A 15,169-nucleotide genomic window follows, 5' to 3' on the forward strand; every position below is an offset into this window, starting at 1 on the left:
CCTCTGCCCACCAAAGCCATCATAAAACAGGAAAGTTAGAAGAAGCAAAAAATCTCTTCAAAAACTCTCTCCAGGGAGTCCATTTCCTTTATTACTTTATTTTAATGTATGTCCCAGTTAACCAACTTGAAGAGCAAATTAAAACACCTGGAAGCTTGACTTTCCCCTGAATTCTTAACCCTAGATGCTTCTATTGTCCAGTAGCCTGCCTGAGAGCAGACACGCTGCAGTGTTACGGGGTTCAGCCCAACTGAATTAAAAATTAAAGAGCAAAATGACAAGCGCAATGCTAAAATTAAAAAAAAGGCTCAGAGTGCTATCTGAGTCTTCTATTTCTCACAGCCGATATTTGCAAATCAGACTTCTTTCTCCCCCTCCTCAACAGCTGATGGGGAGGAGGAGAAGGAAGGTTTCACTCATCCTATGTTGGGAATTTGGGGAAGCAATGGGGATAAGGCTGGCAACACTCCCTGTGCTGTGTTTCGTAAGCCAGATGGCTGTCAAGCACTTGGGAAACCTGCGCAAGGGATTTTGACAGGTGGGAACTCACCTGTCATCCATGTGATGGCATAGTCCTATCATGTGATTGACAGGTGGGTTTGCCCTGCCTACCTGTCAAAGTTGATTCGTGGGTTCCCCATGAGTGTGAGGTACATGATGGATCACTTTGGAAATTTCCAGTAATTTGTGCTGATCAGCACTTGGGCTCTCTAAAGGCATGGCTCTGTGAATCTATAATGAACTCCTATAGGGAAGCATTGTATCAGGAAGAGATTTTTTTTAAAAAAAATGGGGATTGCAGTTGAATTCTGCCTTGTCCTCATCCCATAAAATGAGCAACAGCGTGCAATAACAATTCACTAAATCTTACATCTGATAAAACATAATTAAGGAAACACAGAGCTTTGGGTAAGCAATAAACACTATATGCCATAAAAATCCTATTATTCTGTATTTAAGTAATGAAACCGTAACAGCTTCTCTACAGTGCCTTAGCATATAGCGACTAACATTTATTTGGAGTGCACAGTGATGTGTGGGTCTCTTCATGCCACTGTCAACACACTATTCATTCCTCCACCCAAGAGGTACCATGCAACAACCAGTTAAGTGGGGTGCTTAATTAGTTCCCTTTGCTTTAGACTGGGCTAGGTTGGCATTTGTGCAAACTTCCCTAAAAATTGTGTGGCTGTGCTGAAAAATAAGAGGAAAATGGATCAATGAATTAACTCCCCCTCCCCACTATACCTGGGTGAAAGAATTGGAAACCGGAAGAATTTCAATGCATGGTAATAATAATAATAATAATAATAATAATAATAATAATAATTTATTATTTATACCCTGCCCATCTGGCTGGGCTTCCCCAGCCACTCTGGGCGGCTTCCCAAAAAAATATTAAAATACTGTACTACATCAAACATTAAGAGCCTCCCTAAACAGGGCCGCCTTCAGATGTCTTCTAAAAGTCTGGTAGTTGTTGTTCTCTTTGACATCTGGTGGGAGGGCATTCCACAGGGAGGGCACCACTACATACCAAGAAGGCCCTCTGCCTGGTTCCCTGTAACTTGGTTACAGGGTAGTTACTTGGTAGTTACACCCAGGGGTCTTTAAGAGCAGCCTTGTGACTATCTACTTTAAGGATGCCCTCACACAAAAATACATTACAATGCAACCTCAACAGAGCTGGCCGGTCCCTTTGGCTTGATGGACAAGGGTCAAGTTAGCAAGTGGAAGGCTACACCATTCAATCAACATTCAGTTATTCTAATTTATTACCTGTCCTTCACCCTAATGTCCCAGGGAGAGTTACAATATTAGAACTCAATACTAAAAACAGTTCAAAACAATTTACAAGCACAGAAACAAGGTGGATCCTAAATATATACACCTTAATCTGTCTTGTATATGAGGAAATAAGCTGTTGCCCAAGTCCACTGTGGAATCTGCTAGGCTCCTGAACAGGGTCTTGTCTTTCTTAGAAGTGGGGATGGAGGGAAGGAAAGCAAAATGAACCAGTTACTGACCTATCCTAGGCACTGATATCATATGTATGAGCCTTGCAGGAGGCTGTTGGAACGTCAATTAACATTCTGACTAAAAATACTGGTTTGCATTTTCTCAGAGTCCCTTTCCTTGGGTGGTGTTCATGCCCTGTGGCTCTGACTTTTGCAAGTAATGCAAAATTCACTATGCAAAACGGTAGATCACAGCACTGAAGGAGCAATTACTGCTACCACTGTCCATCTTGTGCAAGCCTCCAAATTGTAAGGCGAGATGTCACAGCAGCCAAGCACTGATCTGAGATAATTAATTCCAATAAAATTCCCATCCCACATGCTGAATGATGGCAGATGCCTTGACTGAAGTTCATTTTTGGGATATTAGCATAGAAAAGCTTGCTGGGGCCTCTGAGACAAGACAGCTGAATCAAAGCAAGGAGTGCTGATCCATATAGCAACCCCCTGTGAGCAGCCTGTCTATGCAAGAATGCAAGCAACAGAAGGCAAAGCCGCATGTCTCACTCAACAGCCTTCAAATTCCAGTGAAGAATGACTTCAGACAAGTTTTAAAACCGCACTCTCCATTTGCGTTTTTGGAAGAAAACACTTTATGCACAGTGGTGCTATAAATTATGCTTATCAGTTCATAGTATGGGACTGTTATAATGATACTAATATATCTGTGGCTTGCTCTTGATTCATGCACCCTTTGTAATTGAGATCAGGGTGCAAGAAGTGGCCTTAATGTTGTGTAATGTTTTGGCTGCATTTCTAAAACCACTTTATAGCAAATCTATCTAATTGGGGTGAACTGCTACTAGTAATGACTTCTGGGCAGCAACCTTTGTTTTCAAGCAAATATATCTTTAAAGTACTCAATTCCTCTTGAATATTCCTCCCTTTTTATATGTAGGATGCCCATTTGAAACACAAAGCTGCTAGCAGTCTTTTCTACTGCAATCCTTGCAGAACCAAATGCTTTCAGCACCTTGGACAGCTCTAAAGCAGCAAAGAATGGGTTTAACATAGATTATTGCAGCCTTCCCCCACCGGATGAAGCCCGGATCTTAGGGGTGGCAACTCCCTTAATCTCTTAACACCGCCTATGTCAGCTGTAGATGTAGCTGATGGGAAATGCAATCCAACAACATTTGGTTTGGGAAGGGTCAATTATTGTAATATAATATTTATTTGTTTCAGTCAATAACAAGCTAAGGAGCAAAGAAAGCAAAATACATAACACACAGTATGATACATTAAGCACAGTATTAAATATAGAATTTAAATACAATGTAAAATATAAAAATATGAGGAAACGGAACTGAAGGAGAAGCACAAGTGATACAGGAATCATAGGTATCCCCTCAGAAAGTTAGGAGAGGTGAATACCCACACTCACTTTCCTCCATATGCAAAGCTACCCCCCTAATAACTTGGTTATAACCCATTCACCCAGCACAGCCTTGTAGAATTCTGCAAAACCACCTGATTCCTGAATGTCCACATAACTAATAGTGATTAGCATGAGCTCCCCATGAGCTACACACACACACACACACACACACACACACACACACACACACACACCCTCTCCATTCTCCAGCTAGGCAACTATGTTCAATGACACATTCCATCCATGCAACTGAAGAATGTGTGGGGCAAGGGTCGTGCAACGTGTGAACTGGGGAGAGGGGTACGATATATGGAGGATCCCAAAAGCCAGGTAGAGATGCCGAGAGGACCACATCCAGCCTGCTTGCCAGAGTTTTACCATCCCTGCCTCAGCTATTAATATTTAGGTTCCTTAAAAATATGTGCATTTCAAAAATGCTCTCAGACTATTATTCACCTTACTAATTAACAATAAACATAAATATAACAATTATGCCTCAAAGAAGAGTACAGCCAGCAAGGCTCCAAAGACTTTGGTCATTAACACACTTACGTATATTTTCCCTTGGCATGGTCTAAGGCAGCGGTTCTCAACCTGTGGGTCCCCAGATGTTGTTGGACTACAACTCCCGTCATCCCTGAGCTCTGGCCTTGCTAGCTAGGGGTGATGGGAGTTGTAGTTCAACAACATCTGGGGACCTACAGGTTGAGAAAGGCTGGTCTAAGGCATGGTAGGCAAACTAAGGCCCGGGGCCGGATCCGGCCCAATCGCCTTCTCAACATTCCAGGAATCAGTGTGTTTTTACATGAGTAGAATGTGTCTTTTTATTTAAAATGCACCTCTGGGTTATTTGGGGGGCCTGCCTGGTGTTTTTACATGAGTAGAATGTGTGCTTTTATTTAAAATGCATCTCTGGGTTATTTGTGGGGCATAGGAATTCGTTCATTTTCCCCCCTTCAAAATATATTCTGGCCCCCCACAAGGTCTGAGGGACAGTGGACCAGCCCCTTGCTGAAAAAGTTTGCTGACCCCTGGAAGGGACCACATTGCTGAAGCTAAGCAGTTCTTGCTCCCTGGGTCTGGGCAGTGCCTGGATGGGCGACTGCTTGGGAACCTCAAATATGCCATCTTGGGTACCATGATGGAGGAAAATGTTTCAAAGCATCCTTGGGATGTCCCCTTTTGTTTCTTGCACTCCCCTCAACAGCAATATTGGCTAGAGCCAATGGAACTGACATGAAGAATTGTCATAGACTCCAGACATGTGGCTTGCACATGTCAAATGCTACCAGACTGGTGTGGGACCTGATCATGTAAAAACCATGCCACTTGTGAAATGTACAAATTGGCCATATATCAATGGCTCAGAGACAGTGGTGAACTCAGATCAGGTAAATCTGGATTTGAACCCCTGCGCGGGCATGAAGCTCACTAGGTGGTTTTAGGGCCAATGGCTATCACTCACAGGGTGGCTGTTGGGATATCCCATATAAGCTACCCTGAGATTCTATGGAAAAAGAGATGAAACAAATGTGATAAATAAGAAAACTCAATGATTTGCAAATTATCTTTCTCCAGCAATTATCAGAGAAGACAGAACTGATCACAAGGATTTCAAAAATACGGTGAGACTGGTTCATGATCTCCAAAGAATTATCAGGCAGGGGGTCACATTCTGGTATGTTTGCTTTCTGCTCAAGACTGCCAAAAATTCACTCTGCTACCTGGGTGCCATTGCAAATGCAGAATCTTTTCTCCCAAATTGTCAATGAGTGGCATTTACTTCTAGAAGGCATTTTGATACACTTCACAAAAGCACTTTTCAGGTCAGCTACAAGCTTTTCACAAAGAAAAGGCCAGAAGGCCAGACTTTGTGAGGCAGTGTCTTGAACAATCTGAAAACTGACTATCAGGCAAGTTACAAATAATGGGCCTCCTATGACTTCTTTTGGCCCGGGGTTATATAAACAACCTGTGTGAGGACATGCAGTACAGGGAAAAGAAAGCAATACGACACTGTACTTGCACAGAGTTCAGTATCTGCATTTCCCCCACACACTTGGAAGAAAAAAGCAATTCTTGCTTCCATATTGGAGTCTCTCGGGTGAATGCTATTCCTTAAAGCACAGCCATGCTTTGCCAACACGTATTAGCGTGCAGGATATAAAAACGCAACTGTGGAGGTATACGTCTGAACCAAGGATATGGAAGGTATAGCAAAACAATGAACAGGGACTGAAATCCATCCAATGTACAAAATGGCTGTGGCCCTTCATTTTTAATAATAAATGCACTGTATATTACAAGAATGGAGAATCTGTGGCCTTCCAAATGCTGTTTGATTACAGTTTTCATCCCCTAGACATTGGCCATCCTGGCTGAGGCTGAGGCTCCAAAGTCCCAACCCCATGGACTAGCCTGAATTGAAAACTGGGACTGGGAGAAACTCCTGACCTCCTTAGTGGCCAACACAGGGATTTCCCAACTGTCAGTCACCCAGCCCAGTATTGCTCCTGGGGGTCAGGACCAGTTGCGATGGGCCACAACCGCCACACACCCCAGGACTGGGTAAGCGGCCATTCTCATCATCCCAGACATTGGCCATGCTGATTGGCGCTGATGTGAGTTAGGGGTCAAACAACATCTGGAAGGCTCTAGGTTCCCCACCCCTAGCACTGATGCTTTTTAGATGCCTTTTTAATTGGATCAAAGACAAATGTTGTTGTTTAGTCGTTTAGTCGTGTCCGACTCTTCGTGACTCCCTGGACCAGAGCATGCCAGGCACTCCTGTCTTCCACTGCCTCCCACAGTTTGGTCAAACTCATGTTCGTAGCTTCAAGAACACTGTCCAAACATCTCGTCCTCTGTCGTCCCCTTCTCCTTGTGCCCTCAATCTTTCCCAACATCTTTTCCAGGGAGTCTTCTCTTCTCATGAGGTGGCCAAAGTATTGGAGTCTCAGCTTCAGGGTCTGTCCTTCCAGTGCGCACTCAGGGCTGATTTCCTTCAGAATGGATGCGTTTGATCTTCTTGCAGTTCATGGGACTCTCAAGAGTCTCCTCCAGCACCATAATTCAAAAGCATCAATTCTTCGGCGATCAGCCTTCTTTATGTTCCAGCTCTCACTTCCAAATACAAATACCTGAATATATATCAACTGATTATTAGTTCCTTAATGGAAGCATGCTCACTCTCAATTGTTTCAAAGCTGCCCAAATCAAGTGATATTAGACCAAGAGAAACATCTCCTTTGGATACATTACTGCAAATCTCTACATGTTCTTTGGATTTAGGAAATGGATAAACAAAAACTAAAAGGCAGTCACTGAACACATCGCTAACATGGCCTGTCAGCCTCTGGAGCAAATAACGAAAACAGAATGGAACATATGATTGCATTTTATGAAGTGCTCACCAAAGACAAATCTCTGCAGGACCTGGAGCATGAATCTGGAATTGCTTAGCATGTTCTACTTAATATTCTAGTTATACACTTGGACATTTAGGGAGTAGCTTTGAGTTTGCTGGGCATTCCAGGCAGAGGCTGACAAAATGGATTTGCAGTTGCTTTGCACTCCTGAGAAACAGTTGCGGTTCTTTTTTATTGTTTGTTAATTCAAGTGTTTCTAAGATGCATTCAGAAAGCCAATATTATGCACTGACATTTGAAAATGTGAACTAGTTAATACCATGCACACATTCTGTATAATACAGGAAAGAGGCCATAGCTCAGTGATAGAACATATGCTTTGTTTGCATGAGGTCCCACATTTAATCCCTGTAACTCTGTAGTTGAAAGAAGAATGAGATAGAAGGGAGGAATATACATTTTTCCAGGATGTTCAAACATATGCCATCAGTGAGAATAGTAGGCTACTTCTACTACTAATGAGTATCGAAATCATTTTGTTTTTCTACAAAATTCATATACCAGAGATATACAGTCTGCTACTATTTACATGATCACCAATTCCAGGATGAAAGAGCCTTTAATCTTGCTAGTCATAGTGGGCTCTCTTGCAACCCACTTCTATCTTGTTTAAATGTTCAGGGGCTGAAGCAAAATCAGAGGATTATGTCAAGTTGTGAGTTGTTATCCTAGAATAGTTGGGTACACAAGCCCTTAGTCACTGTGGGAAGAAGACATTTTTGTTTGGCATTTTTAATAATATGTGGCAAAGGTATGTGCTGTGTAATAAGCTCTCTGATCTAACGGTCAGCATGCAATTTACATAAATGTGTCATATGTAAACTGGTGTGGCAGCGCTAAAGACTGAGTATGTCCAAATCAGTTGGGGACTCATAATGGACATGCATAAAGAAATACTGGGCTTATCACAACTCTCTGACATGTGGCCACATATCCCAGACAGAAGGGAAAACTGCATCTTCCCTCTAGGTTTTATAGTACTTAGCATATACCAGTATCCATATTTCCAATTATCTCATTCCAAAATATCTAAATATCCTGAGAAATTCCTCTTGCCTGCAGAATCCTTACTGAATATATTCACCTTTCTGGGAAATTTTATTCATTTGGGTCTGAATAGAGACAATGGTTTCCTATCCCATTCAACACTGCCAAGATGATTGCGTTATCACTGTGCACTGTTTCAGTGAAAGTTCATTTTGCATGCATTCAAATACTAATAGAATTGTCAGACTGTACTTTTGTGTTCCGTTTTCACTTAATGCCAACCTTTACATCTTTCCCCCCTTGCACCCATGTATATATGTGTACACACACACGCAACCTGGCAACTGAGGATCACATTCTAGGCATCCAACAAGGAGTTCTAGTTCACAAAAGCATATGCCCAAAGAAAATCTCCTAGTCTTGGAAGGTGCCTGTTGTTTGAGCCAAAGAAAACACTCCTAGACTTTGAATCATCAACATAGCCAAGTGGAAGATAGACCAGCATTCTATTCTTTACGGAATCAGTCTCTCCCTACAATTACAACGCAGTCTCCCCTATTGTTTCATTACTTAGGATCATTTCTTTCTACTCTTGCGGCTGTCGTTCTCTGGAAAATGCTCAGAAATTTTTTTAAAGAGTCTGCCTTTCTAAGATCTCTTGAAAAGAAGGGCCCCACAGATTTCAGTGAGGACTGAATGCACACAACTGCAGCCGACGGCAACGGCAAGCTTTGTGGTTCCTCCCCGACTTCACATAAAAGAAGCTTAAGATGTACGGTTTGGGGGGAGGGAATCAAGGAAGTTAGAAAGCCACAAGGCCTTCCAAATATGTAACAATGCATCTTTGGCTGAAGTGAAAAAATATAGTGCTGATCTGATATGTTCTTCAGATTTTTGTTACAGTGCACAGGTGTACAGGTATCAGTACTTCTCAATCTGTTAAATATGATATCAAATAGTACATGCTGGTAAATATGCCAGAAAAGAGCAGCAACCCACACAACCACTGGATTGGAAACTTAGCACCTACCTGGAACAAAACTTCCCTGGACCACCTCTTTATAAGCCCACCAGCCTTCATGGATTTTTGGTGAATTTTGCTGAGCTGTAGGGGGAAAAAATGAAAACAATAAAAATAGGGCAAAATGTTTTCAAAATTTTGATAACTATAGTCTTCCATATTGCTTTCACAACATCCTGAAAATACAAAAAATGATTATGACTGTCTTGTGCAGAACCAACAAGAATTGGTAGTGGAGACCGTGCTTCAATTCTCAAATTGGATAGCAGGTCCTATTTGTGTCAATGAGGCTTACATGCAAGCATAAGCTGAGAATTGGTCTAAAAGGAGGTCTTGCACAGTTTGTTTGCATGTGAAAGGCCCTCCAAGTACGTTGCAATGCATTTGCGAAAGCACAGCAAACTTTGAACCCCCAAAACAAACACTGAGTTGCCAAACATAGAAAAATGTGTAGCTTATCTAGGAACAAGTATTGAGGAAGCCAATCAAATATTGAGATTACATGTGTTATGTGTAGATGGCAAGCATGGCGAAAGGGTCTGTAGGGTGATGAGTTCTGAGCTGCCACCACCAAAGGTGCACTGCTGCCCATCCCTTTGCCATCATCATTGTCACATTAAGCATAATAAAGTATAATGGGACGCTGGTAGCACTGTGGTCTAAACCACTGAGCCTCTTGAGATTGCTGTTCGAATCCCCACAACGGGGTGAGCTCCTGTTGCTGTGTCCCAGCTCCTGCCAACCTAGCAGTTCAAAAGCACACCAGTGCAAGTAAATAAATAGGTACCGGCAGTGCTTTTTTTCTAAAGAACTGGGTACGGCTGCAGCGGGAAGGTAAACGGCATTTCCTTGCATTCTGGTTTCCATCACAGTGTTCCGTTGTGCCAGTTGCGGTTTAGTCATGCTGGCCACATGACCCAGAAAGCTGTCTGTGGAGAAACGCCAGCTTCTTCGGCCTGAAAAGTGAGATGAGTGCTACACCTCATAGCCATCTTTACTAGACTTAACCATCCAGCAGTCCTTTACCTTTACCTTAATTCCTGCAGCAGGAAATGAAGAGGTTTCTGAACTGCATAGAGAGCCTCCATGCACAGAGAAGGCTGGGCACTGCATAAGCCATGCTTACTGTGCAGGGAAAGTTGAGGGGAAAGTTGAAAATACTCCCCCCCCCCCCCGCTCACTCTTTCCAGATGAACAAGAAACCCAGATTATCGTGGTTTTGTGCCAAATGTCTGGTTGACAATGCAACTGCACAAGAAGGGAGCCAACGACCTAGCAAACACTGTGCCAGTACTCTGTATTTACAAAATCCTTATCAGGTCAAGAAGCATCAAGTTAAACATACTAAACAGAAAGTCCTAGAGAAAAATACTAACATCCCAATCCTAAATCATGCTGTGCCAGCAACTACGTGTTACAGAAAGGCTCACGATGACTGCTAATATTCTGTTGGGCTGCAAGGAGGCGAGATGTGTTAGAGAAAATGCCCAGGATTAGGGAGCCAGTGATACCATCTGAAGGTCACTTAAAATAATGGAGGGATGATAGAAAGCACTGTCAGAACCAATCCTAAATTACAGGGACTGACAGGAAAACTAAGGCAACATCTATGCTATCAAGCAGGCAAATTGGGGAGTTCATTCCCAAAGGGATGTTCTTCTTTGAACCGTGACATCTCTACATTTGACACCAGTCCTGGGAAAACACACTGGAGAAAATTGTGCATGAAGCAAATGGCTGACATGAATTTGCCCTCTGCCATGCCATGCACTGAAGCAGATTCTGATGCCACCAAAGCAGGACTCGACATTCTCCATGGAATGAAAGAAGGCTCGATTTTGCAGGCACGCATTGAAAGGAAGGAGGGGGTAGCAGAGGCATGTGGTTTCCCTCATTCCTCCAATCAGTCTGATGCAAAAGGCCACGAGGCCTCGAAAGATGAGTAAGGAAGGCGGGTATTTGCTTCAAACCTTAATCCACACCAAAGCTGGATTAGTAACAAAAGTCGCCAAAACACAGGGCTGAGAAATCAAAATGAGATAGCCACATGAATACCCCTTGCTGAGCATCCTGCCTGGTGTACACATTTCACAGTGGGCCTCTGCTATTTAATCTCATACCCATCTGACAGGATGGCAGGATGCCTGCCTCTCTCCAAAGCAAGGCTGACCTTGCAATTGGGCTACTGGTGCCAACTACAAAGCAGAGCTTTAAAAATAGAAAACCGAAACAACACTGCCCATATCTTAATTCCCTTACGTGCCTGTCTTACAGATTTATTTGGCTCTGACAAAGCCACAAAGAATCATCTGTTTCAACAGAGAGAGCAAGCCCATCCTATGTGGTGCTATATTAGTTAAAAGGTAAAGGTAAAGGTACCCCTGCCCGTACGGGCCAGTCTTGCCAGACTCTAGGGTTGTGCGCCCATCTCACTCTATAGGCCGGGGGCCAGCGCTGTCCGCAGACACTTCCGGGTCACGTGGCCAGTGTGACAAGCTGCATCTGGCGAGCCAGCGCAGCACACGGAACGCCATTTACCTTCCCGCTAGTAAGCGGTCCCTATTTATCTACTTGCACCCGGGGGTGCTTTCGAACTGCTAGGTTGGCAGGCGCTGGGACAGAGCAACGGGAGCGCACCCCGCCGCGGGGATTCGAACCGCGACCTTTCGATCGGCGAGTCCTAGGCGCTGAGGCTTTAACCCACAGCGCCACCCGCGTCCCCCGCTATATTAGTTACAATCCCATTATAACTCCTTGGAGAAATGTATCAATCAAGTGAGGTTACACCAAGCTATGACTCCCTGACTCTAGACAAATTAATGTCAGTTGTGCTACCTGTTACAGTATGGCTTTGCCTACAAGTAGTGCTATGAATCTGGCTATTGCCAAAGCAGTAGCATTGGGCTGCCATCAGTATGCAGATGACACCCAACTCTATCTGTTGATGGATGGCCATCCTGACTCGGCCCCAGACACACTGATCAGATGTTTGGAAGCTGTGGCTGGATGGTTACGTGGGAGCCGGTTGAAGTTAAATCCTTTGAAGACAGAGGTCCTTTGGCTGGGACAGGACGATATGGGATTGGGGGGGCAACTCCCATCTCTTGCGGGGGCACAATTAGTGCCAGCACCGTCCATTAAGAGTTTGGGTGTAATCTTCGACACCTCCCTTTCCATGGAGGTGCAGATTGCAGCTATAACAAAGGCGGCATTTTTTTCATCTCCACCAAGTTAAGCAGTTGGCTCCTTACCTCTCTCGCCCTGACCTAGCCACTGTGATCCACGTGACAGTCACCTCCAGACTGGATTATTGTAACTCATTCTGTGTGGGGCTGCCCTTGAGACTGACCCAGAAACTCCAGCGGGTGCAGAATGCCACGGCGAGACTCCTTACAGGGACCTCGCTGTGAGATCACATTGACCCGCTGCTATACCAGCTGCACTGGCTCCCGGTGGAGTACAGGATCAGGTTTAAGGTGCTGGTTTTAACCTTTAAAGCCCTATACGGCCTAGGACCCTTGTACCTACGGGACTGCCTCTCCTGGTATGTCCCACTGAGGAATTTACGGTCTTCAAACGAAAACATCTTGAAGGTCCCATGCCACAGAGAGGTTAGGCTGGCCTCAACTAGAGCCAGGGCTTTTTTGGCTGTGGCTCCGATCTGGTGGAACACTCTGTCACAAGAGACTAGGGCCCTGCAGGACTTGACATCTTTCCACAGGCCTGCAAGACAGAGCTTTGGCCAGGGCACAGCTTGACTCCCTCCTTTGGCAATCTTCACAGAACTCTAGCCCAATGGTTGCCATCAATTTGATTTGAATTAATTTTATAATGAAACAATTTTAGAATGTTGTATTATTTTATTGTTGTTAGCCGCCCTGAGCCCGGCTTCGGCTGGGGAGGGCGGAATATAAATAAAATTTATTATTATTATTTATTATTGATGCCTGCTAACCCACCCAACGTCTTGAGTTTCCTTGCATTGCAATTGTAATGCTACAGGTTGTGATAACTGACAACACAGTAGTTTTATAGCTCCTGTGCCTGATCATACACAGTTGTGTACTGGCACATCATCTCAGCAGACTTGAGTCATTCCTAGTATTCTCGTTTAAATGTTATCACTGTGGAAATTGGAACGAAACAATGTCTGGCCCCAGCTCCAGTAACTGCGTCCAACTATCTTACTGTCATTACATTTAAATCAAGGTGATGTTAATGGGCTTAAGCAGTGCTTTTTTCTGGAAAAAAGTGGGGGAACTCACCACAAAGTTCATTTGTTTGTTTGTTGCAAGATCTGGTTGCAGTGCTGCCACTCCCTCCCCCCGGGCAGTGACTAAATGTGAGATTTGATTAATCAACTCAATAAGACAATGATCTGGATTAGAAATGGCTACAACTTTGGGTGTATATCTGTTCCAACCCCCGCCCACCTGACAAAACCCCCCCAATTATTTAATTTTTTAAAGGTAAGGGAACTCAGTGTTTCCAAGTTCCCACTAAAAAAAAACCCTGGTCTTAAGAAGGGAACAAACAGCACATCAAATTCTTAAAAATAATTGTAAAACTGGTGATTTACGACACAAAATCTTCCACATAAATAGTCATGAACTTGTTGTGTTCATAAATAGTCATGAACTTGTTGTGTTTATAAATACAGTGGTACCTCGGGTTAAGTACTTAATTCATTCCGGAGGTCCGTTCTTAACCTGAAACTGTTCTTAACCTGAAGCACCACTTTAGCTAATGGGGCCTCCGGGAGACTAGGGGCAGGTGCCACGGGAGTAGGGAGAAAGGGGGAGGTAACAGAGACAAGAAAGAAAATATGCTTGCTTGCCATAAGACAAAAAAGTAAGCTTCTCTTTCCAAACTCTGAATCTTCCAAGATCATGGTGGTGCATTCACAGTTTTTATGACCATTCAAATGTGTTTCAATAAGTAATCAGAGTGGAATGAGGCAAAATATATGACATAAAAATAGTCCTGCAAAACAAGAAGCCCTTTCTCTGACTTTTGCAAACTTTGAATCAGACCTATTTCATGAAGTTCGATAAAATAATTACTTCTACTTAAGACTCTATGGCATTTTCTACACCTGCAAGGTTATTTATTTGCTATGTCAGGCTTTCCTCTCTCTTCCTGCTCTTTGGCTGTCAGTGGAAGATGGAGTATGTTATTGATCTGAGGGACCATCAGTCAAGCAGCTCTTTTATATATGCAAATCAGCAAATAAAAGTGAAACAGCTCCTCCAGTGATGGATTTTGCAATAGTCCTATATTACTTTCTTAAAGTGAAGACAGGCTCCTGTTCATATCAATGTAACCTTTGACGGGCGCCACCATATGAGACATTTATTCTTTAGTATACAGAAATGTGATATGAGGCAATCTGCCCAATAATAATAATAATAATAATAATAATAATAATAATAATAATTTAATATTTATATCCTGCCCATCTGGCTGGGCTTCCCCAGCCACTCTGGGCAGCTTCCAAAAAAATATTAAAATACTGTAATACATCAAACATTAAAAGCTTCCCTAAACAGGGCTGCCTTCAGATGTCTTCTGAAAGTCTGGTAGTTGTTGTTCTCTTTAACATCCGGTGGGAGGGCGTTCCACAGGGAGGGCGCCACTACCAAGAAGGCCCTCTGCCTGGTTCCCTGTAACTTGGCTTCTCGCAGTGAGGGAACCACCAGAAGGCCCTCGGTGCTGGATCTCGGTGTCCGGGTAGAACGATGGGGGTAGAGACGCTCCTTCAGATATACTGAACTGAGGCCGTTTAGGGCTTTAAAGGTCAGCACCAACACTTTGAATTGTGCTTGGAAACATACTGGGAGCCAATGTAGGTCTTTCAAGACCGGTGTTATGTGGTCTCGGCGGCCGCTCCCAGTCACCAGTCTAGCTGCCGCATTCTGGATTAGTTGTAGTTTTCGGGTCACCTTCAAAGGTAGCCCCACGTAGAGCGCATTGCAGCAGTCCAAGCAGGAGATAACCAGAGCATGCACCACGCTGGCGAGGCAGTCCGTAGGCAGGTAGGGTCTCAGTCTGTGTACCAGATGGAGCTGGTAAACAGCTGCCCTGGACACAGATGCCCAAATTATGCAATCTGATTACTGTGATGATGACAATTTATATACCACCCTTTATCCAAATATCCTGGGGCAGTGTGCAACATGAAGAACATAATTTACACATCATCATAAAAAACATAATACAAAGCCGAATAATAAAATAATCATAATAACAGTCCCCTCCTCATTTAACAGGCCATAGATTATATAATGGCCAAAGGCCTGGGTAAAGAGGAATATTTTCACCTGGTGCCTAAAGATAT

General features: G+C 43.6%; 1 protein-coding gene across 3 annotated transcripts in view; it reads right to left on the minus strand.

The window, feature by feature from the left end:
• The window catches only part of CA10 (carbonic anhydrase 10), a 341,120-nt gene that overhangs the window by 267,696 nt on the left and 58,255 nt on the right, over positions 1-15,169 (minus strand). For all 3 annotated transcript variants that reach the window (XM_053375135.1, XM_053375134.1, XM_053375137.1), the window contains exon 3: positions 8,842-8,916. In XM_053375135.1, coding sequence (XP_053231110.1) covers positions 8,842-8,916 — 75 coding nt within the window. The remainder of the gene's footprint in view (positions 1-8,841; positions 8,917-15,169) is intronic.

Source organism: Podarcis raffonei, chromosome 2 (genome assembly GCF_027172205.1).
Source record: "Podarcis raffonei isolate rPodRaf1 chromosome 2, rPodRaf1.pri, whole genome shotgun sequence".
Classification (NCBI taxonomy): domain Eukaryota; kingdom Metazoa; phylum Chordata; class Lepidosauria; order Squamata; family Lacertidae; genus Podarcis; species Podarcis raffonei.